At 44.9% G+C, this 25,470-nt stretch overlaps 1 protein-coding gene across 3 annotated transcripts in view; it reads right to left on the bottom strand.

Moving 5' to 3' along the window:
• The window catches only part of adamts17 (ADAM metallopeptidase with thrombospondin type 1 motif, 17), a 170,436-nt gene that overhangs the window by 101,121 nt on the left and 43,845 nt on the right, over window positions 1-25,470 (bottom strand). For all 3 annotated transcript variants that reach the window (XM_068340531.1, XM_068340448.1, XM_068340615.1), the window contains exon 7: window positions 9,536-9,579. In XM_068340531.1, coding sequence (XP_068196632.1) covers window positions 9,536-9,579 — 44 coding nt within the window. The remainder of the gene's footprint in view (window positions 1-9,535; window positions 9,580-25,470) is intronic.

Below are 25,470 nucleotides of genomic sequence, written 5' to 3'. Positions count from 1 at the left end.
TGGTGTCACTATTGGGGATTTGTTCAAAAGTGAGGGCATACTGAACCATCATGGCTACCACAGCATCTTACAGCGGCATGCTATTCCATCCGGTTTGCGTTTAGTTGGACCATCATTTATTTTTCAGCAGGACAATGACCCCAAACACAACTCCAGGCTGTGTAAGGGCTATTTGACCAAGAGGGAGAGTGATGGGGTGCTGCGCCAGATGACCTGGCCTCCGCAGTCACCGGACCTGAACCCAATCGAGATGGTTTGGGGTGAGCTGGACTGCAGAGTGAAGGCAAAAGGGCCAACAAGTGCTAAGCATCTCTGGGAACTCCTTCAGGACTGTTGGAAGACCATTTCCGGTGACTACCTCTTGAAGCTCATCAAGAGAAGGCCAAGAGTGTGTGAAGCAGTAATCAGAGCAAAACGTGGCTACTTTGAAGAACCTAGAATATAAGACATATTTTCAGTTGTTTCACACTTTTTTGTTAAGTATATAATTCCACATGTGTTAATTAACAGTTTTGATGCCTTCAGTGTGAATCTACAATTTTCATAGTCATGAAAATAAAGAAAACTCTTTGAATGAGAAGGTGTGTCCAAACTTTTGGTCTGTACTGCATATATATATATATATATATATATATATATATATATATATATATATATATATATATATATATATATATATATATATATATATATATATTTTTTTTTTAATTTTATTTAATTTATTTTTTTTGTGATATTACAGGATGAAACTTAGAGGTCATAAACTCTGCATACTTCAATGCATACCTGCTTCATTGAATTTCTGTCACATCTCAATTATTTTAAAGTTGCAGCAACAAGAATCTTGGTGACACAGAAACAACTTCTTTCAATAGTTATTTCACATTTGTCCACATTATACCACCATTTCCCTGGCCACATAAACCAGCTCTGACTGGTGGATTCCAAGACTTTCTCAAGCCAGTGTCGAGATGTAATCCTTCCTTGATCTGCTCCAAGGTCTCCGTCCAGGTGGGCTTGCCAGGAACACCTCCCTAGGGAGGTGCTGCTGGCATCCACACCAGATGCCCAAACCACCTTAGCTGACTCCTTTCTATGCGATGGAGCAGTAGTTCTACTCTGAACCTCTCGTGAATAGTAATGTTTCTCACTCTATATCTAAGGGAGACACCATTTACCCACCTGAGAAAACACCCACTTGGAACAAGTCCTACTTACTGCTGAGAACTCAAACACAACAATCACTTTAGGTGTACAGGAATTGGATGGCCTTCCTGGGCGCAAACTTTAAATGACCTTCCATTCAATAGAAATTTTCACAATTTTTCCTTTCCTTCTCTCAAATTTTGAACCCAGAAATCACCATTCTGTTTTAAGTGCAAGTTTCTCATCACGAGACTCACATGCTTTATTCTGTCTTATTAAAATCGACAAAACAGCAACACAGCGTCTGCTTGTTTTGAACGCTACAGTGAGAGCGAGGAGTTAGACTGGGTTTCTATGTCTGTTAAACACTTTGAAATGTCTGCTGATGTGATAAAAGCACAATACAAATAAAGGCTGATTGATTGATTAGAGGGACAGCACATGTTAGACGTGTTGGAGGTAAAGTCAGAGAGGCCAGACTGAGATGGTTTGGACATCATGTCCAGAGGAGAGATAGTGAATATATAGGTAGAAGGATGCTGAGTTTTGAACTGCCAGGCAGCAGGCCTAGAGGAAGACCAAAGAGGAGGTTAATGGATGAAGTGAAAGAGGACATGAAGGTAGTTGGTGTGAGAGAAGAGGATGCAGAAGACAGGGTTAGATGGAGGCAATTGGTTCGCTGTGGCGACCCCTAAAGAGAAAAGCCGAAAGGAAAAGAAGAAGATATGCGAAATGAATGTATGTCTTCCAGGATGTGAGCTTGAGATGAAGAAGAGCATATCTAGAAGTGAGAGAGTTGCCACTGGTGCAGACTTCAATAAATATGTTGGTGCAGGAAACAGAAGTGATGAGGAGGTGATGCGCAGTTTTGGTATCCAGGAGAGGAATGCAGAAGGACAGAGAGTGGTTGACTTTGCAAATAGGATGGAAATGGCTATAGTAAATGTTCCAGAAGAGGCAGGAACATAGGGTGACCTATAAGAGTGGAGGTAGGAGCACACAGGTAGACTACATCTTGTGTAGACAGTGTAATCTGAAGGAGATCAGTGACTGCAAAGTAGTGGGAGGCGAGAGTTTAGCCAAACAGCATAGGTAGATGGTGTATAGGATGACTCTGATGGTGAAGAAGATGAAGAGGACAAAGGCAGAGCAGAGGACAAAACAGTGGAAGCTGGAAAAGGATGAGTATTGCATGAATTTTAGGAATGAGTTAAGACAGGTTCTGGGAGGTCAGGAGGTGCTTCCAGATGACTGGGCAACTACAGCTAATGTTATCAGGGAGACATGTAGGAGAGTACTGAGGAGAGTAGACAGGAGTACATGGAGATGCAGCGTAATGTGAAAGTAGAGGTAGCAAAAACCGAACAAGGGGCTTATGATGACTTGTACGCTTGGTTGGACAGTAAGGAGGGAGAGACCAATCTATATAGGCTGGCAAAACCGAGAATCAGAGATGGGCAGGACGTGCAGCAGGTTAGGGTGATTAAGGGTAAGGATGGAAGTGTGTTGACAGGTTCCAGTAGTGTGATGGGGAGATGGATAGAGTAGTTTGAAGACTTCATGAACAAGGAAAATGAGAGGGAACAAAGACTAGAAAAGGTGGCTGTTGTGGACCAGGAAGTAGCAAAGATCACTCACAATGAAGTGAGGAGGGCATTGAAGAGGATTGTTGAGCCGCATTTTGTAATAACTGTGCATTTTGTAGTAAATAGTCCAAAATGTAATGTAAATGCATTACATTATTTCAAAATGCATGCGTTATTTCAAAATGTGGCTCAACAGGATGAAGAGTGGAAAGGCAGTTGGTCCTGATGACATACTGTACCTGAGGAAGTATACCATCAGGAACGGTATATGTGTAGGGTGGTATATGTGTTTCACCCTCAAGCTTGGGTCCTCTACCAGAGGCCTGGGAGTCTGAATGTTCTTTGCAGTATCTTAGCTGTTCTAGGAATGCACTTTTCTGGACTGAGGCTTCAGATGTTGTTCCAGCAATCTGCTGGAGCCACTCTTCCAGTGTGGGGGTCACTGCCCCAAGTGCTCCTACTACCACAAGGATCAAGTTAACCTTCTCAAACTTTTCATGTTCCTTCTTACTGATGTTTGCATCAGCTGGATTCACCACATCTATCAACACTGCTCTCTTCTGCTCTTTGTCCTGTCCACTATCACAGCTACTTGGTTGTGCCTCTTCATGCTAACCTGGCTAGCATCTTACACCCTACTACCACATGCTGGACTGTCTCTTGTGCTTCTTTACATAACCTGCACCTTGGGTCGCATTTACTGTGGTAGATGTCGGCCGCTATTGCTCTTGTACTTAGGGCCTGTTCTTGCGCTGCCATGATCAGTGCTTCTGTGTTGTCTGTCAGGCCAGATTTGTCCAGCCATTAATAGGTCTTCTTGATATCAGCCACTTCCTCCATCTGATGGGGTACATGCCATGGGGCTTGTCCCCTTAATGTTGTCTTCTCCTCCTCCACCTCTTCCTTTCAAGTCAGGTTTCTGCTGTCTGGGGCGTTTACTGAGCAATTCATCTTTTGGGGCCATCTTCCTGATGTACTCTTGGATTTTTAATGTTTCAACCTGGAAAGTGGCCTTGATGCTCACAAGTCCTCAGCCTCCCTCCTTCCACTTAGTGTACAGCCTCAGGGTGCTGGACTTGGGGTGAAACCCTCCATGCATGGTGAGGAGCTTTCTTGTCTTGATATCTGTGGCTTCTATCTTCTTCTTTGGCCAGCCTATGATCCCAGCGGGGTATCTGCCAGTGTTAATGGCTCATGCCCTGTTCTTACCATTCAGCTGACTTCTCAGTACTCAGTGAGTCGATTTCTTGCTAATTACTGGCATACAGATTGATGTCATCCATGTAGAGGAGGTGGTTGAATGTTGTCCTACTTTGGAATCGGTATCCGTATCTGTGTTACCACCAACTCCTTTTTGTGCCCAGCTCATATATTGAACCATATGCCTACTAATCTTCACCGCCATGATGCCTGACAGGAGCTTCCATGTTGTACAGTGACAGGTTATGGCCGGTAGTTGAATGGGGTGGATCCCTTCTGTGGGTCGTTCATTATCAGGACTGTTCTGCCTTCAGTCAGCCACTCTGGGTGTGTCCCATTCCTTAGCAGCTGGTTCATCCCTGCTTCTAGATGCTCATGGAATGCTGTCAGCTTCTTTAGCCAGTATGTATGGATCATATCGGGGCCCGGTGCTGACCAACTCTTTATCTTTGACACTCTTTCTTGGATGTCTGCCATTGACATGGTTACTGGTTCTTGTAATGGGAAGCAGCTGTGGTCAGTCCTCAGGTCCACTAGCCACTGGGCATCAGTGTTGTGTGATGCTTCTCTTTCCCATATGCCCTTCCAGTATTCCTCCACCTCAGCTCTTGGATGGTGTGACCGGCTGCTGTTATTTTCCTGCCACTGAGAGTTCACCTTTGCTGGTTGAGTGGAAAAGGTCTTGTTTATTTTCCTGACCTCTATCCTCTTGGTTTATCTCTTCAGTTGAGTAGCCAGAGCTGTTAGTCTCTGTTTGGCAGTTTCGAGTGCTTCAGTTATGGAAAGCTTGTTGTATTTCCTGGGTACCCCTTTATTCACCATGTTCCCTTTCTGCAGCTCAACTAGCTGGCTGACTTCTCTCCATGTCAACTTTATCTTGGCCTCTAACCGTCTCTTCCACGGAGGGTATTGCTTGTTATGCCCTTTGTTGACCTTATATCCCAGCATCTCGAGGATAACTGTTGCTGTACAGTGAATCAGCTTGTTGGTCTCAGTTATGTTCCCTGTGGGGATGGTTCTTATTGAAGCATTCACATCTTCTAGCAGATCCTCTGAAGTTATGTGAAAACTCAACTTCGGTATTTGTCGAAGTCTCTAGGATTTCAATTGGGTAACGATCTTCCTTCTCAGGTCAGCAGCTCTTGTATTGAGGCTGTCTATGTCTCTAAGGGCTTGGTACCCAATCTCTGATGCGGGGGGTGATGGTGAAATTGTGGTGGAATGTTTAAAATAATATAATAAAATACACATACAGCAAATGCAAATATGTTAGAGTAGTCGACAGAGTCGTAGGGACTATGCAACCTTGATGTTTGGCATGGTGTTTGCTCTCCCTGGACTCAGATGAGTATTGGCAGTAGACTTATCTTTACAAAACACATTATGCATGGTATGGTGATGACTTTTTGATGTCGGTTCGACATGGGGTTGGATTGACGACCGATTTCAGTTTGTCTATGTGAATCATAAATTTTCAGATCAAGGGACTGTCACCTGTGGAGTACCTCAAAGATCTGTTCTGGGGCCAATTCTGTTTCATCTCTATATAATATTTCCATTGGGAAATATTATAAGGAAACAAAATATTAATTTTCACTGTTATGCTGATGAAACTCAATTGTATCTGTCAATTAAAGCAAATGAATATGATCAGATAATTAAATTGGAAACCTGCCTCAGGGATATTAAATCCTGGATGCTTCATAATTTCTGAATGTTAAACAGTAACAAAACTGAAATTATTATTATTGGGCCGAGGCTTCTTAGAGATGACTTCTCTAACATTGCTATTCACTTAGATGGCATTGCTCTATCCTCCACCAATGAAGTCAGGAACTTGGGAGTGATTTTTGATCGAGATCTGTCCTTTGATTCTCATATCAAGTTTGTATCCCAGACAGCCTTCTTTCACTTGCGAAATATTGCTAAAGTTAGAAATTTCTTATCCTTTAAAGACGCAGAGAAAATCATTCATGTCTTTGTTACTTCTAGATTGGATTACTGCAATTCTTTATTATCGGGCTGTTCTCGCTCCTCTATTAGGACTCTACAGTTAGTTCAGAATGCAGCTGCCCGCTTACTGACTCGAACTGGGAGGAGAGAGCACATCTCTCCTGTCCTAGCGTCACTTCATTGGCTCCTGATTAATTATAGAATACAATTCAAAGTCCTCATGATCACATATAAAGCTCTCCACTGTAAGGCTCCGTCTTACATTGAAGATCTTATTAAAGTGTATCACCCCCCCAGGGCCCTTCGATCCAAGGATGCAGGATTTCTGGTGGCCCGTCGGGTTTTTAAGAGTAGAACAGGAGGCAAAAGCCTCAGCTATCTGGCCCCTCTACTCTGGAACGATCTTCCAGCTTTGGTCCGTGGGGCAGACTCCCTTAGCTTATTTAAGAGTAGACTAAAAAACCCTCCTCTTTGATAGAGCCTACAATTAGAAATAACGCACACCCCACTAGATATGCTGCTATAGGCCTAGGCTGCTGAGGGTATTCTTCTCTGTCTCTCCCGTGAAAGGGAAATACTCTGGAGCTTCTGTCACTTCTTTATCTTTCTATGCTCCTAGAATTTATTATTATTGTCAAATTACACTTTGTCCGCACAATACTGCCACTGTCTTTGTGCCTCTGTTCCGCAGGTGGAGAACGCGGCTGGAAGACAGGATATCGAAAGGCCTGGAAAACCCGCTCCCAATTCAGCGATACTGCACTATGGATATTAAACTCAAACTGGCCTATCTGCCACTCTCTTACTCTCGCTCCCTCTGTCTCTTTTACGTGACCTATCTCTTTCCCCAATGTGTTTTTCTTTCCCAACCAACAGGTCAAGGCGGATGACCGCCCTCCAAAGCCTGGGTCCTGCCCGGAGTTTCTTCCTAAATGAGGGAGTTTTTCCCCGCCACCGTCGCTTATGCTTGCATGGAGGGCATTTTTGGCTTTCTATCTGTAAAGCGCTTTGAAATGTCTTCAGATGTGATTAAACGCTATATAAATAAAAGTTGATTGATTGATCCATAAACCTCCTCTTTTGTCTTCCTCTAGGCCTCCTGCAGTTCAAAAGTCAGCATCCTTCTACCAATATATTCACTATCTCTTGTCTGAACATGTCCAAACCATCTCAGTCTGGCCTCTCTGACTTATTCTCCAAAACCTCTAACATGTGCTGTTCCTCTGATGTGCTCATTCCTGATCCTATCCAAACTGGTCACTCCCAGAGAGAGCCTCCAGAGAGCTACTTCCAGCTCTGTCTCCTGTCCTTACCTCAGTGACACTATCTCAGGACCAAACAACACCACGGTTTTGTACACCTTTCCTTTCATTTGAGCTGAAACTCTGCTATCACACGTCACACCTGACATTTTTCTCCATCCGTTCCATCCTGCCTTCTTCACCCCTTTTCCACACTCCATTGCTCTGGACTGTTGACCCCAAGTACTAAAAATCTGCCACCTTCTTCTCTTCTCCCTGTCAACTCACTTTTCCACTTGGGACCCTGTCATTCACACACAAGTACTGTCTTACTGTGGCTAACCTTCAATCATCTCCTTTCCAGGACAAACCTCCACCTCTCTAGCTTCTCCTGCACCTGTTTCCTGTTCTCACTACAGATCACAGTGTCATCTGCAAACATAATAGTCCATGGAGATTCTAACCTCGTCTGTCAGCCTGTCCATCAATATAGCGAAGAAGAAGGGGGTCAGAGCTGATCCCTGATGCAGTCCCACCTCCACCTTGAACTCCTCTGTCACACCTACAGCACACCTCACCACTGTCTTACAGTCCTCATACATGTCCTGCACGGCTCTAATATACTTCCGTGCCACTCCAGACTTCCTCATACAATATCACAGTTCCTCTCTGGGCATCCTGTCATAAGCTTTCACCAGATCTATAAAAACACAATACAGCTCCCTCTGACCTTCTCTGTACTTCTCTATAAACATCTTTAAAGCAAATACTGCATCTGTAGTACTGTTTTTTGGCATGAAACCATACTGCTGCTCACATATGCTCACTTCTGCCCTTAGTCTAGCTTCAACTTTTCTTTCCCATAACTTCATTGTATGGCTCATAAGCATTATTCCTCAGTAGTTGCCACAACTCTGCACTTCTCCCTTGTTCTTAAAAATGGGCACCAGCACACTTGTCCTCCATTCCTCAGGCATCTTCTCACTATCTAACATATTGTTGAACAACCCAGTCAGAAACTCTACAGTACTGCCACCTCTCCTAGATACTTCCATACCTCCGCAGGTCTATCATCAGGACCGAGTGCCTTTCCACTCTTCATCCTCTTCAATGCCCTCCTCACTTCATCCTGATTAATCTTTGCTACTTCCTGGTCCACAACAGTCACCTCTGCTAATCTTTGTTCTCTCTTATTTTCCATGTTCATCAACTCTTCAAAGTACTCTTTCCATCTTTCCATCACACTACTGGCACCTGTCAATAGACTTCCATCCCTATCCTTAATCACCCTAACCTGCTGTACGTCCTTCCCATCTCTGTCTCTCTGTCTTGCCAACCTGTATAAATCAGTCTATCCCTCCTTACTGTCCAACCTAGCATACAAGTCATCATAGGCTTCTTGTTTGGCCTTTGCTACCTCTACCTTCACCTTATGTTGCATCTCCCTGTACTCCTGTCTACTCTCCTCAGTCCTTTCAGTGTCCCACTTCTTAGCTAACCCATTTCTCTGTATACTCTCCTGCCTATGGAGCATTCCCACCAACATCATTGAACATCACACCATAGATTTTTAGCTTCAGACCCATCACTCTACCTGACACCGTACCTTGTGAAATTGCTCAAGCATGATGAGTTCCTGAAACTGAATGGATCTTACTTCTTCAGCAGACACAAAAGCTGGAGACCCAGTTGTGCATGATTGTGGTCTCTTCAGCTTGGCAGTGAAGGCAAGGTCCATTTTAAACTTCTCAGAAGTCTCTGTGTGAGAAGAACTGCTAGAAACTGCACAGGTGCCACATGGGCCAAGGCATAGATAAGATTGTTTCAATGTGTTCTTCTTATCAAGGAGAGAAAGCTCCAGGATCTCCAGTTAATTAAACCCATCATGCCTGTCAAGTGTCATGACTTCTTTGACAATTTGCCACACAAAAAGGCACCAGCCAAGAACCCAGCAAAGAAGAACTCCAAGGAGAAAATAAGAAATACACAACATTCTCCTCAACCTTGTGTTTGTTAGTTATGGTTAATGCATGACAGAGTAGAAGGTTTAAAATTGCCAAAGGCATATTCGAAAATTTGCCCAAGTCGTTCTCTAATGTTTCACTTTTTCACTGACATTGTTGTTTGTATGACAATAGATTCATTTTTTTGTTAAATGTCATATAGTCCACAATCAGTTCAGTTTTTTTGTGTTTCCTGAAAAAGCTGAAGAAACATGACTGAGGTGATTATTTTAAGAAGGTGTCAAAATATTTCCTTGGTGTACACAAGAATGCACACATAGGTGAGCACAGCCATGCACACGTGCACACACACACACACACACACACACACACACACACACACACACACACACACACACACACACACACACACACACACACTTGAACAGATGGAACACTTCCTTACCTACAGTATCACAGGGCTCGTCTTTGTGAACGCAGAAATCTGTCCTAAAAGAAAAATGTTGACTTAGCCTTGTATTATACTTTATACATGTTTGTTACAGTTTATAGCATTGATTTAATGGAACATTCATATAGAATCCAGAAACAATGGGCCAAGTTGCCTGACGATATCTATCATATCAGTCAAGTAACTAAAAACAAAACCAAAATAAATAAATAATATAAAATAAAATTTTATTTTGCATATTAAAAAGGCTGAGTTTGAGATATTAGTGAGGTCGTTAGGATGTATAAACTTGAGAATTATGAAAACAGAATTTAATTTACCTTGAACGCTCACGTTCATCTTTATGTGTATTTTTCTGACATTTATGTTACCAGATCTGCACCATGACTTAATAATTAGAGATACTCTGGATATTATATTTATTTAAATAAAGGTAGTTATGGTGCTGGGTTGATTTTCTTATATTTTCTGTCTTAAATAACAATGATAGTAATTAGCCAGCCTTTTAGGATGACGATAAGGAGTCAGGAACATGTTATCTAACTCTCATTGTCGTTATTCTCCATGCCTGACTTTGTCATTCACGACTGGCAATGACCTTTTCTGCACTTCACATGCAATACAAAGTTCGGATGCCTCACAGTCCAGACAAAGGAGAAGTCTACTTACTCTCCTGCACACTTATTCCTGAAAAACACATTTTATTAATATACTATGAGCAAAAATGTAAAAATGAAGTGAACAAAATCTTGCACATCAAAAGTGTGCATAACAGTTGTTTTTTTTCTTTTTTATTATTAATTAAATGATGAGTCAAAAGTAATTTCTCCCTTGTTATTGCACATTGCATATAGCTAAAAATCCCAATACACTTAATGAAGAACTTTATGGTAATAACACTTGTAGTTGTTCTCAGGACCCATTGTTATGACTTTGATGGGTTCACACCTCGTTCACCCTCACAGTGATGGCCAAAGTGTCAGTGAAAGCAGCGTGGGGGCATTCTGCTCATCTCATCTCATGTCATTGTCATCAGGAAACAGTCGTGTAGTTGTGTGTTGGCATTTCATGACTGGATCTGTATGGGCCTCACCTGAGATAATGTTCTCTGTGTGACAGGTCTGTATGCTTCGGTGAGAAACAGGGACAGATGATCCAGTTGTCCAGGCTGGGGGAGAGGGGAACCTTGCTACAGTAAACCTTATCCAGCACGTTATGACCCCTCATTTCACATATAAAATGCTGGTAAAATTTAGAAAGCACAGCTCTTAAGGGCCAGACAAAGAATAGTTCAGAAGTACCTTTGAGAGATAGAGGAGGGAAACAAGTGACTGTGCCTGCAGGAAGCCCCAGATCTACCTCTGGAGCCAGGCCTGGACGGAGGGCCCATCAGCGAGTGCCTGGTGGCCGGGTCAGCCACTTGGCCCGGTCGGGCTCATCCCGAAAAGGCAACGTGGGGTTTTCCCACCCACCACCCACAGGAAAGACCAATGGGGTCGGGTGCGCTGTCATATGGGTGGCAGTGAAGACAGTGGGTCACAATGGACCAGACCTGGGCGGCAGAAGCTTGCTTTGGGGAAGTTGAATGTCACCTCACTGGCGGGGACGGAACCAAAGCTTGTGTTGGAGAATGAACGCTACCAGTTGGATCTGGTGGGGCTCACCTCCATGCATAGCCTCGGTTCTAGATCCCAACTCCTGAACAGAGGTTGGACCTTGATCTTCACTGGAGTTGTGTCAGCTGTGAGGCGCAAGGCGGATGTGGGGATACTCACACGCCCCCAGCTGTGCACCGCTGTGTTGGACTTTACCCCGGTGTATGAGAGGGTTACCTCCCTATGATTTAAGGGTGTGGGAGGGAAAACTCTGACTGTTAGTTCTGAGGCCTACTTGGGGTTCCTAAATGGGGGCCTTCACAGGACCTCTGTATGGGACTCCATTGTTCTCATAGGGGACTTCAATGCTCACATCGGAAACGATGGAGACAGCTGGAGGGGGTGATTGGGAGGAATGACCTCCCTGATCTGAACTCGAGTGGTGTTGTGTTGTTGGACTTCTGCGCTACTCACAGATTGTTCATCACTGTGTCCGAACACAAGTATACTCATAAGTCTACCTGGTATCAGAGCACCCTAGGTTGGAGGTCAATGATCGATCTCGTGATCGTATCATCTGACCATAGACACTTGGATGAAGAGAGGGGCAGAGCTGTCAACTGATCACCACCTGGTGGTGAGTTGGGTCCATTGGCAAGATAAACGTTTGGATGGACCTGGTAAGCCCAAACGAGTACTGCGGGTGAACTGTCAATATCTAGAGGAGGACTCTGTCCGCGAGGCCTTCAACTCACACCTCCGAAGGAGCTTCTCTTGCATCACTTTGGAGTCTGGGCACAAAGTTTCCATTTCTGAAGCTGGAGCTGACAGCTGTGGTATCAAGGTCATGAAAGACCCACAGAAGGGATCCATCCCATCCAACTACCGGCCACTAACCTAGCTCTGTATAACATGGAAGCTCCTGTCAGGCATCATGGCGGCTAAGATTAGTAGGCACATGGATCAATATATGAGCGGGGTACAGAAAGGAGTTGGTAGTAACACCAGGGGAGCCAAGCACCAGCTACTTGTGGACAGAGCAGTACACAGAGACTGTAAGAAGAGGCAGACCAACCTGTGCACCGCCTGGATAGACTACCAGAAAACCTATGATTCAATGCCACACACGTGGATACTGGAATGTCGGGAACTGTATAAGATCAACAGGACACTAAGAGCCTTCATCAATAACTCAAAGGGAATGTGGAAGACAACCCTGGAGACTAACTCCAAGCCAATTGCCCAAGTTAACATCAAGTGCGGCATATACCAAGGGGATGCACTATCACCACTGTTGTTCTGCATAGGCCTGAACCCCCTCAGTCACATCATCACAAAGAGTGGCTATGGTTACCAATTCCGAAGCGGGACAACAATCAGCCATCTCCTCTACATGGATGACATCAAGGTGTATGCCAGGAATGAGCGAGAAATTGACTCACTGATCCACACCACCAGGATCTACAGCGACGACATAGGGATGTCATTTGGATTAGACAAATGTGGCCGGATGGTATCAAGAAGAGGCAAGATGATCAGAACTGAAGGGGTCGACCTACCAGGGGGCAGGATAGAAGACATCAAGGACAGCTACAAATACCTTGGAATCCCACAGGCTAATGGCAACCATGAGGAGGCCGCAAGGAAGTCATCCACAGCCAAATACCTCCAGAGAGTAAGGCAAGTCCTGAGAAGTCAGCTGAATGGCAAGAACAAGGTCCGAGCCATCAACATGCACTGCCGGTCATCAGATACCCCGCTGGGATCATAAGCTGGCCAAAGGAGGAGATAGAAGCCACAGATATCAAGACTAGAAAGCTCCTCACCATCCATGGAGGGTTTCACCCCAAGTCCAGCATCCTGAGGCTGTACACTAAGCGGAAAGAGGGAGGCCGAGGACTAGTGAGCATCAGGGCCACTGTCCAGGATGAGACATCAAAAATCCAAGAGTACATCAGGAAGATGGCCCCAACAGATGAACTGCTCAGTGAATGCCTTAGACAGCAGAAGCCTGAGGAGGAAGAGGAGGAGGAGGAGACAACATGGAGGGACAAGCCCCTACACGGCATGTACCACCGTCAGATAGAGGAAGTGGCTGATATCAAGAAGACCTACCAATGGCTGAATAAAGCTGGACTGACAGACAGCACAGAGGCACTGATCATGGCAGCACAAGAACAGGCCCTAAGTACAAGGGCAATAGAGGCCAATATCTACCACAGTAGATCTGACCCAAGGTGCAGGCTATGTAAAGAAGCCCCAGAGTCAGTCCAGCATGTGGTAGCAGGGTGTAAGATGCTCGCCAGCTCAGCATACATGGAAAGGCACAACCAAGTAGCTGTGATAGTGTACAGGAACATCTGTACCCGGTATGGACTAGAAGTACCCAAATCCCAATGGGACATACCACCGAAGGTGGTTGAGAACGGCAAGGCTAAGATCCTGTGGGACTTCAGCTTCCAGACCGACAAACAGCTACTGGCTAACAAACCGGACATAGTGGTGATGGACAAAGAGCAGAAGACAGCAGTGGTGATAGATGTGGCGATTCCAGCTGATGCCAACATCAGGAAGAAGGAACACGAAAAGATTGAGAAATATCAAGGGTTGAAAGAACAGCTGGAACAGATGTGGAAGGTTAAGGTTAATGTGGTCCCCGTGGTAGTAGGAGCACTTGGGGCAGTGACCCCCAAACTGGAAGAGTGGCTCCAGCAGATTCCTGGAACAACATCTGAAGCCTCAGTCCAGAAGAGCGCAGACCTAGGAACAGCTAAGATACTGCGCAGAACCCTCAGACTCCCAGGCCTCTGGTAGAGGACCCAAGCTTGAGTATTACACACAGATACCACCCCACAAGGGTGAGGGACATATATATATATATATATATATATATATATATATATATATATATATACAGGTAGTCGTCGACTTACGACCGATGCAACTTACGACCGATCGACTTTACGACCACAATGTCCGGGTAACGCGGGCATTCCTTCCAGCCAAAGTACTCACGCTCTGAGGCTCCCGCGCTCTCTTCAGTCATCACGGCGCACACACGCTGTTCAGTCACACCGTGAGATCAATAGCCCAGCCCACTACTGATGGGCTGGGCTGCTTAGGAGGCTGTGACGGAGAAATGTATGAATGGCGTATGGAAAAACTGTCAAGCGTTACGTGAACTCTTCTGCTGGATTTGAAAGTGATGAAGAACTTGATCAGATTCGGGAGAAAATAGTGAAACTGGCAAAAAAACCTCTCCTTGGAGAACTCACGAATGATCGCGCTGTAAGAAGAACTGATCGCGCTGGAAGAAGAAGAGAGAAGAGAGAAGAGAAGCAGAGAAAGAAGAGGAGGAAACAGATCACCACCATAGGCTTGTCAGAAGGCTTTTCCCTGTTAAATAAACTCCGTGCACACTTTGAAGAAATGGACATAGAACATAGAAACATTTGCAAGGATTGAATGGATGGCAAACGACGCTTTCCGTCCATATCGTGAAATTTATGAGGAGAAAAAGAAACGAACAATTCAGACAAAGCTCACAATGATTATGAAAAGATCGTCTCCCGCTCCCACCAACCCACACGCTGCCCCAGCTGACGATCCGGACGACCCCCAGCCAAGAACCAGCGCTGCTGAATTTAACTTTTACTTAAGAGTCGATTTACGACCAAGTCGAGTTACGACCGATCTGTCGGGCCCAATCGCGGTCGTAAGTCGACGACTACCTGTATTACACACACACACACACACACACAGTGGTATCTCCACTTATGAATGTCTCTACTTACAAAATGTTCTACTTGCCTCTTACCCACAAATTTTGATTTACGTAAGATAAAAATACATTATCGGCAGATACTCGCAGCTTCCACAGGTTCCTGAATGCAACATTCTCATAGCTTCTCTTCCATTAGCTATTACCTAGCATCCTGGCATCCCGTTGGCTAAGAGGGACCTCTGTGTGGAGCTAGATCGGTGTTTATGCAGGGTCCTCGTCATTCGGCTCTTGACCCGTGAGGTGTCCTGATAGTTTTGCGCAAATATACTGTATTAACTTTTTGAATATTCACTATGCACCCCAAGAAAGTGACAAAAAAAGAGGAAAAGAAAAGACGAAGAAGAGTTTTTTGTCCATACTTACAAAGCAAGGGATAATAGAAAAGCATGAAAAAGGAATGCATTTGGTTGATCTCGCCAAAGAATATGGCCGTAATGCATTTACAATCGCCACGTTATTAAGACAAAAGGAAGTTTAAGGAGTCTAAGGCATTGCGTGGGTGGTTGGAGAAGTTCAAATGGAGGACTGGAATTCACTCTGATGTTCGGCATAGTGAGGCAGGAGCGCATGAACCAGAGGGCAAAAAACAATGAGGACAGCAGTTAAAAGGTAAATGAGCATCATTTTTATTCTTTACTCTATTCTTTGTTTTTTACATTATGCACAACTCTCATTTATTGTGTAATAAATCTAATTATAACATGTATTACATGTTTTGATTTATAAAATATTTATGTCGGAATTTTGGGGGGCTTGGAATGGATTAGGGCATTTGCATGGAAAATGTGTCTCTACTTACGTAATTTCTTCCGGAACCAATTAATTTTGTATGTAGAGGCACCACTGTATATATACAATCATGAAAAAATTATTAAACCACCCTTGTTTTCTTAAATTTCTTGTTCATTCTAATATCTGGTACCACTAAATGTATAATACAATGAACACAACAAAAAATGCAGCTGGTCACATAATACTTTATGTCCTATCTGACATTCTTAAGCTCAATTGATTCCCAGGGTATATAAGAGGCCATTTCATGTCACAAGCAGCACTGCACATGCAAAGGCCTAGAGTGGTTTCCTGCTTACATTCAATCCGTGGCACAACTCAGAAGTTGTCAGCTCTCACATAATGCCTAAAACAAAAGAATTATGTGAAGCCACAAAGGCAGCCATCTTGACACTGCTGGAAATTGGCATGAGTAAGAGACAGGTAGCGAAAAAACTGAAGATCTCCAAGACAGCCGTTCATTACAACAAACAAAAACAAGCTGAACATGGCACTACCAAAGTGCTACCTGGCCGTGGCAGGAAACGTGTTTCTATCCCACGAGATGACCGTGCACTCATCCGTTCCTGTATCAGGAATCGTCGTCAGACCTCCAGGGACCTTAAAAATGAGTGGGCACTGTCGAGAAATGTGACTTGTTTGGCAAGGACAGTTCGAAAACCGACTTGTTGAAGCTGGTTTGAAGTCACACAGAGAATGCAAGAAGCCCTTCATCAATGAAAGGCAGAGGAAGGCCCGGTTACTCTTTGCTCGAGACCACAAGGATTGGACTGTTGATGATTGGGCTAAGGTTCTCTTCAGTGATTAATCCAATTTTGAATTGATGCCCACTCCAGCCAACTTACTGGTTAGGAGGGAGTCTGTAGAAGCTTACAACCCAGACTGTCTTGCCTCTACAGTAAAACATGGGGGTGAATCAGTCATGATCTGGGGTTGTTTCAGTCTGAGTGGAACAGGGCAAATGCAATTGTGTGAAGGCCAAATGAACCAGGCCATGTACAGGACTACCCTTGAAAACAGTCTTATTCCATCAGCTGGAAAACGCTTTCCTGCCTCGAATGACTGGACTTTCCAACAAGACAATGCCCCTTGCCACACGGCAAGGTCAGTTAAAGCCTGGATGGAGAACCACAACATTCGCACCATGCCTTGGCCTGCTCAATCACCAAATCTTAATCCAATTGAAAACCTGTGGAAAATCATCAAACTCAAAATGGAGAACCACAAGCCCAAAAACAAAGAAAATTTGTTTGAATTTGTCCAACAGGAATGGGATGCTGTGACAGCAGAACAATGTCAGAAGCTGGTGGAGAGCATACCAAGACGCATGGCTGCAGTCATCAAAAACAATGGTTATGCAATCAAGTATTACCTCTACTTCCCATGGGCTCACCACCTGTGGGAGGGGCCATAGGGGTCGGGTGCATTGTGAGCTGGGCGGTGGCCGAAGGCAGGGACCTTGGCGATCCGATCCCCGGCTACAGAAGCTGGCTCTTGGGACGTGGAACGTCACCTCTCTGGCAGGGAAGGAGCCTGAGCTGGTGTGTGAGGTTGAGAAGTTCCGACTAGATATAGTCGGGCTCACCTCCACACACAGCTTGGGCTCTGGTACCAGTCCTCTCGAGAGGGGTTGGACTCTCTTCCACTCTGGAGTTGCCCATGGTGAGAGACGCCGAGCAGGTGTGGGTATACTTATAGCCCCCCGGCTTGGCGCCTATACATTGGGGTTCACCCCGGTGGACGAGAGGGTAGCCTCCCTCCGCCTTCGGGTGGGGGGCCGGGTCCTGACTGTTGTTTGTGCGTATGCACCAAACAGCAGTTCAGAGTACCCACCCTTTTTGGAGTCCTTGGAGGGGGTGCTGGAGAGCGCTCCCACTGGGGACTCGATCGTTCTGCTGGGGGACTTCAATGCTCATGTGGGCAATGACAGTGAGACCTGGAAGGGTGTGATTGGGAGGAACGGCCCCCCTGATCAGAACCCGAGTAGTGTTCAGTTATTGGACTTCTGGGCTTGTCATGGACTGTCCATAGCGAACACCATGTTCAGACATAAGGGTGTCCATATGTGCACTTGGCACCAGGACACCCTAGGCCGCAGTTCGATGATCGACTTTGTGGTCGTGTCATCGGACTTGCGGCCGCATGTCTTGGACACTTGGGTGAAGAGAGGGGCGGAGCTGTCAACCGATCACCACCTGGTGGTGTGTTGGCTCCGATGGTGGGGGAAGATGCCGGTCCGACCTGGCAGACCCAAACGTATTGTGAGGGTCTGCTGGGAACGCCTGGCGGAATCCCCTGTCAGAAAGAGTTTCAACTCCCACCTCTGGCAGAACTTCACTCACATTCCGGGGGAGGCGGGGGACATTGAGTCTGAGTGGACCATGTTCCGCGCCTCCATTGTCGAGGCGGCCGACCGCAGCTGCGGCCGTAAGGTGGTCGGTGCCTGTCATGGCGGCAATCCCAGAACCCGTTGGTGGACATCAGCGGTAAGGGATGCCGTCAAGCTGAAGGAGTCCTATCAGACCTTTTTGGCCTGTGGGACTCCTGAAGCAGCTGATAGGTACCGGCTGGCCAAGCGGAATGCGGCTTTGGTGGTTGCTGAGGCAAAAACCCGGGCATGGGAGGAGTTTGGTGAGGCCTTGGAGGACGACTCCAAGATGGCTTCGAAGAAATTCTGGTCCACCATCAGGCGTCTCAGGAGGGGGAAGCAGTGCAGCATCCACACTGTATATAGTGGGGATGGGGAGCTGCTGACCTCAACTCGGGACGTTGTGACTCGGTGGGGAGAATACTTCGAAGACCTCCTCAATCCCGCAGACACGCCTTTCCATGAGGAAGCAGAGTCTGGGTTCTCTGAGGCGGGCTCTCCTATCTCTGGGGTTGAGGTCACCGAGGTAGTTAAAAAGCTCCTCGGTGGCAGGGCCCCGGGGGTGGATGAGATCCGCCCGGAGTTCCTAAAGGCTCTGGATGTTGTGGGGCTGTCCTGGTTGACACGCCTCTGCAACATCGCGTGGACTTCGGGGACAGTGCCTCTGGATTGGCAGACTGGGGTGGTGGTCCCCCTTTTTAAGAAGGGGGACAGGAGGGTGTGCTCCAACTACAGGGGCATCACACTCTTCAGCCTCCCTGGTAAGGTCTATTCAGGGGTTCTGGAGAGGAGGGTCCGTCGGGAAGTCGAATCTCGGATTCAGGAGGAGCAGTGTGGTTTTCGTCCTGGCCGTGGAACAGTGGACCAGCTCTACACCCTCCGCAGGGTCCTTGAGGGGGCATGGGAGTTCGCCCAACCAGTCTACATGTGTTTTGTGGACTTGGAGAAGGCGTTCGACCGTGTTCCTCGGGGGGTTCTGTGGGGGGTGCTTCGGGAGTATGGGGTACCGGACCCCTTGATAAGGGCTGTTCGGTCCCTGTATGACCAATGTCAGAGTTTGGTCTGCATTGCCGGCAGTAAGTCGGATTCGTTTCCAGTGAGGGTTGGACTCCGCCAAGGCTGCCCTTTGTCACCAATTCTGTTCATAACTTTTATGGACAGAATTTCTAGGCGCAGCCAAGGCGTTGAGGGTGTCTGGTTTGGTGGCCTCAGTATCACGTCCCTGCTTTTTGCAGACGACGTGGTGCTGTTGGCTTCATCAAGCCGTGATCTCCAACTCTCACTGGAACGGTTCGCAGCTGAGTGTGAAGCGGTTGGGATGAGAATCAGCACCTCCAAATCTGAGACCATGGTCCTCAGTCGGAAAAGGGTGGAGTGCCCTCTCCAGGTTGGGGATGAGATCCTGCCCCAAGTGGAGGAGTTCAAGTCTGCAGTGATGCGGACTCTGTATCGATCCATCGTGGTGAAGAAGGAGCTGAGCCGAAAGGCAAAGCTCTCGATTTACCGGTCGATCTACGTTCCTGCCCTCACCTATGGTCACGAGCTATGGGTCGTGACCGAAAGAACGAGATCCCGGATACAAGCGGCCGAAATGAGTTTCCTCCGCAGGGTGTCCGAGCTCTCCCTTAGAGATAGGGTGAGAAGTTCGGTCATCCGGGAGGGACTCAGAGTCGAGCCGCTGCTCCTCCGCATCGAGAGGAGCCAGATGAGGTGGCTCGGGCATCTGGTTAGGATGCCTCCTGGACGCCTCCCTGGTGAGGTGTTCCGGGCACGTCCTACCGGGAGGAGGCCCCGGGGACGACCCAGGACATGCTGGAGAGACTATGTCTCCCGGCTGGCCTGGGAACGCCTTGGGATTCTCCAGGAGGAGCTGGACGAAGTGGCTAGGGAGAGGGAAGTCTGGGCTTCCCTGCTTAAGCCGCTGCCCCCGCGACCCGACCCCGGATAAACGGAAGAGAATGGATGGATGGATGGATGGTATTACCTCTTGTGTGTATAATGTGTTTAAAGCAAACAGAAAGAAAACATGGAATGCTTAAAAGTAGTGTTTTTGGCGGTACAATGCCATAGCTATTGATGTAAGAATTTAAGTAATTTTAGTTATTATTAAGAAAATCATGGGAAATGAATAGTTCTTAGTTCTTGAATTAAACTCTCATGAGCTATTTTTTTTGTTATCATTATAATTGTCCAAACATATGTACCTTTAGTTGAGCCAGGCATTAAAATTAACAAGAAATTGAAGAAAACAAGGGTGGTCTAATAACAATCTGTTAGAGGATTTTCAGTCAGGTTTTAGAACGATCTACAGTACGGAGACTTGCACTGCTAAAAGTTACAAATGACCTTTTAATAGTGTCAGATAAAGGTGTTCTATCTGTTCTAGTCTTATTAGACCTGAGTGTAGCATTCGATATTGTTGATCATGATATTTTTCTAAGGAGATTGGAAGAGGAAGTGGGGATTAAAAACTCGGCACTAGACTGGTTTAGGTCATATCTATCCGACCAATTACAGTTTGTCCATGAAAATAATACGTCTTACATTTGGGGTACCTGTGGAGCACCTCAAAGATCTGTTCTGGGGTCTACTCTGTTTAATGTATATATGCTACCATTATGAAATATTATAAGTAACCATAACATGTATTTTTATTGCTATGCAGACGATACACAATTATGTATATTAATTAAAACAAACTAATCTGACCAACTAATTAAATTAGAAACCTGCCTTAGGGATATTAAGTCCTGGATACTTCACAATTCTTACTGTTGAACAGTAACAACACTGAAATCATCATTATTGGGCCTAAGCATCTAAGAGATGATTTTTCTAACATTGTAATTCACTTAGATAGCATTGCTCTGTCCTCCACTAATGATGTCAGGAACTTGGGAGTGATTTTTGATCAAGATCTATCCTTTGATTCTCATATTACGTCTGTGTCTCAGACAACCTTCTTTCACTTACCAAACATTGCTAAAGTTACAAATTTATCCTTTAAAGATGCAGAAAAAAAACATTAATGCCTTTATTACTTCTAGATTGGATTACTGCAATTTCTTATTGTTATGTTGAAGCTCCTCCATTAGGACTCTTCAATTATTTCAGAAGGCAGCTGCCCGCTTACTGACTCGAACTGGGAGGAGCACATCTGCCTTACATTGGATGCCTGGACATCCAATGTAAGGATTACGCCTGATTACACCTAGAATACAATTCTAAATCCTTATGATTACATATAAAGCTCTTCACTGTAAGGCTCTGTCTTACATTGAAGATCTCATTGAAGTGTATCACCCTCCGAGGGCCCTTCAAACTGAGGATACAGGATTTCTGGTAACCCATGGGGTCTTTTAAAGTAGAACAGGAGGCAGAAGCTTCAGCTATCTGGCCCCTTTGTCCTGGAACGATCTACCGGCCTTGGTCCGGGGGGCAGACAACCGTAGGTTAATTAAGAGTAGACTAAAAACCTAAAAATTAGAAATGACACAGATTCTACTAGATTAGCTGCTATTGGCCCAGGCTGCTGAGGATATTTTTCTCCATCTCTCCCGTTAAAGGGAGATACTCTGGAGCTTCTATCACTTATTTTCCTTTGTCTTTTTCTGTTTTTATAATTACTGCAAATGTTAAATTGCACTTTTTGTTTGCAAGATACTGCTGCTGTTTTTGTGGTCTGTTTGACAGGTGGGGGACATGCATGGAAGACAGGAAATCCAAAGGCCTGGAAAGTTAGCCCCCACTTCAGCAACAACAGCTCAATATGAACATGAAAATCCAATCTGGCCAATCTGCCACTTTCTTTCTCTGTCTCTTTCTTTTCCTTGACCTGTCTCTATCCCCAGTGTATTTGTTTTTCCCAACCAACATGTCAAGGCGGATGACCACCCTCCAGAGCCTGGGTCCTACCTGGAGTTTCTTCCTCAGAGTCCCCCACCATTGCTTATGCTTGCTCTGGAGGGCACTGTTGGCTTTCTGTCTGTTAAATCCTTTGAAATATCTGCAGATGTGATTAAGCGCTATATAAATAAAAGATGAATGATTGATTGAGAGAAACACTGGTCAAGATCCTTTATCTTAATTGACAAGTGCCAGATCTGTCTGCCTAGGGTCAAGTACCTGAGGTACATCGAGTCTATCGATGGAGTCATCCCAAACCCAGCCAAAATTCAAGTCATCACCACATGACCAATGTCAACGAACCTGGTGATAGTACAATCTTTTCAAGGATTTTGCAGTTATTACCAACTTTTCATCCAAAATTATTTTGCAGTCGTAAAACCACTGACTGAACTCACCAAGGGCTATGCTCCAACTTAAAGTAGAGACAAACACATCCCAGATATCAACAAAGTGTTTGAAGCAGCCAGAGCCTTTTGGAGAATTATAGGACAAACCTTGCAGGGATGTGTTTCGTCGTATAATCCACTGTCTGACACATGTGCCTGCCCTGGTATTTGTCAGTAAGAGCCATACGTTTTGCATGTATGGTGCTGTTCTTCGCCAAGAACGCCATGAAGGCCTGAGGCCAGTTGCCTTTGCGAGCAGAAAAGTTAACTCTGCAAAAGAAATCCACCCCATACAGCAGTTGAAATTTTTGTCACTGAAGTGGGGAGTAGTCAACAAACTCCACGACTGCTGTGCCTGTATGCTACAAGATTTACCATACGTACCGATAACAACCCAGTGCCATACGTGCTGTATACAGCCAAGCTCAATGTGGTAGGGTATAGCTGGCAAGCTGCTCTGTCGACCTATGGTTTTCATGTTCAGAATCACCCAGGCTGACACAATATTGATGCCGACCTGTTGTCAAGGAGCATGCCAGAAGAGGATGATAATGGCTGGGTGACTATACCAGTCTGGAGTGAAGACCATCCGCCAGAGGGTCTGCACCACAGAGGTTGTCCACAGTACATCAATCTATGTTTGTCATCTTGGAGCCTCTTCTCACAGTGTCCCAAACATGTATGATTTTCCAAAACACTATAACTCCTGTGTAAGTCAACTCTTAAAAAGCCTCAAGAAGAGGATGAAACCATTAAACCAGCCCTTCAAAATTCCAAGCATGGATACTGGCCAGAGGATTCTTGAGGTGTCAAAGCTGAAAAGAGAAGCTGGGAAATTGTCCCTGAATGATTGCCATACCGGTACAGCAAGAGACCATTTGGAGATATGGTCAGTCGACTCGTCCTTCCAAGAGAGTTCCAGGAGATGGTTATGGAGGCTAAGCATGATAACCTGGACCTTGGAAGAGAGAACCGCTGACGTGCTCCAAAATAAATTATTTTGGCTCGGAATGTCAATGTCAATATTTGACATTGGCTCGGAAGGTCAATGTCAATATTTAATGTAGCCGCAAGAGGACACAAGCCAGTGTCTTACTGTGCCGGTCCCAAGCCCGGATAAATACAGAGGGTTGCATCAGGAAGGGCATCCGGTGTAAAACTTTTGCCAAATCAAAGATGCGAGTCAAACCTATGACTTCCATACCGGATCGGTCGAGGCCCGGGTTAACAACGACCGCCATCGGCACTGTTGACCTATAGGGAGCCGGTGGAAATTGGATTACTGTTGGTCGAAGAAGGAGAGAAGGAAAGTACATTCGCTCGAAGAAAGAGAAGAGGAACACCAAGAGTATAGGACTAAGAGTAGGGACATTGAATGTTGGAACTATGACAGGAAAAGGTAGAGAGTTGGTTGACATGATGCAGAGAAGGAAGGTAGACATACTGTGTGTACAGGAGACCAGGTAAAAAGGTAGCAAGGCTAGAAGTTTAGGAGCAGGGTTCAAGTTGTTCTATCATGGTATAGATGGGAAGAGAAATGGAGTAGGAGTTATCTTGAATGAGGAGTTTGTTAGGAATGTCCTGGAGGTAAAAAGAGTGTCGGATAGAGTGATGAGTCTGAAGCTAGAAATAGAAGGTGGTTGGTGTGAGAGAAGAGGATTCAAAGGACAGGGCTAGATGGAGGAAATTGATTCGCTGTGGCGACCCCTGAAGGGAAAAGTCGAAAGGAAAAGAAGAAGAATGTCAATGACAATATTTGATTTTGTTTTTTGTTTTTTTTTGTTTTTTCAAAAATATTATAATAATATTAATTAGTTAACTATTGAAACCCTTGCTTTGTATTAAATCGCCCCAAGCCTATTTTGGCTGTTTTTGGGTACCTTTGATTTTTGTCTCCATATACCACATGAAAAAATGTCTAACAAACTAATGCTTGGTATCTGTTTCTTCAGCACAATTTCATCTATATGAAGATACAGTTGTTATGTCACTATAACTTACAATATTGACACATTGGGCCAAAATGTACACACACAATTGAATTCAAATGAAAAACAATATTTATTACAATACAAGCAACAAACAATTGAACTGTTTTGGACATCAAAAAACTAAGCATAAGTTGCTAACATAAATATGAAAATGTGAATTGAACTTTGAAAGTTCATATGTACAACTATTTTCAATAAAAACACATTTTCATAGGCGGTGTTAGCTGAAACTCTGAACACAAGCTGCGACTCTTCAAAACGAACTATAAAATAACAGAGCTTTGCATCGTCAAATAGGGCAAATATAACATTAAGAGATAATTGAGATGTAATCACACTTTATCCAATGGTCAGTGTCATTTCCAGATCTTCAGGAGTCCAAGCGATGGTGTGGCGATGTGGAGATATGGGCCTGGTCGGATCCTTCTCCATGCCTTCTCTGGGTAGAGGATCCATGATCCTCACGAAAATGACATTTGAAAAAAAATTGATTGTGCAGATTATTGTTCATATGTACTTGATTGGAATAGAGTGTTTTGTGTATAATTTCACATTTTAATTGTTTTTATCTGTTTTTATTTCCGCTTTAACTTATTTTAAGTTTTTTATTGGATTTTTATTTGATATTTTCTTTAACTGCATTATGTTCATGGTTTTATGGCAAGTTTGTTATGTTTTTGTCTAGTTACTGTGCAGCACTTTGGAAACCTTGAGTTTATTCAAATTGCGCTATATAAATAAAGTGGATTGGATTGGATTGATGAATGATGAATTCATAAAGCTTCACTTATCATGTCAGCCCTGATCTTATGAACCTACGTGAATACTGTACATGATGTATACGCATAAAAAATGGCTATATAACATTTACAATATGGGAATAAACAAAAAAAAAGCTGTAAATATTAATATTTAGTTTGTCTTACCAGCCATCAATGGCGAATCATCGCTCCGGACCGTAACCGGGTCACCTCGTCATGAAAATAGTAACATTGCCGTCTTCCTTGCCATAAAACAGCTCTACAGCCTGCTGTACAGTCAACAATCTCCTTGTTTTTGTGTCCAAACATAGTCTTCTTCTAATTTCTTCTTTCATTGTGTTTT

This window comes from Antennarius striatus, chromosome 1, assembly GCF_040054535.1.
Source record: "Antennarius striatus isolate MH-2024 chromosome 1, ASM4005453v1, whole genome shotgun sequence".
Classification (NCBI taxonomy): Eukaryota; Metazoa; Chordata; class Actinopteri; order Lophiiformes; family Antennariidae; genus Antennarius; species Antennarius striatus.
This window is presented reverse-complemented; position numbering and strand designations above follow the sequence as displayed.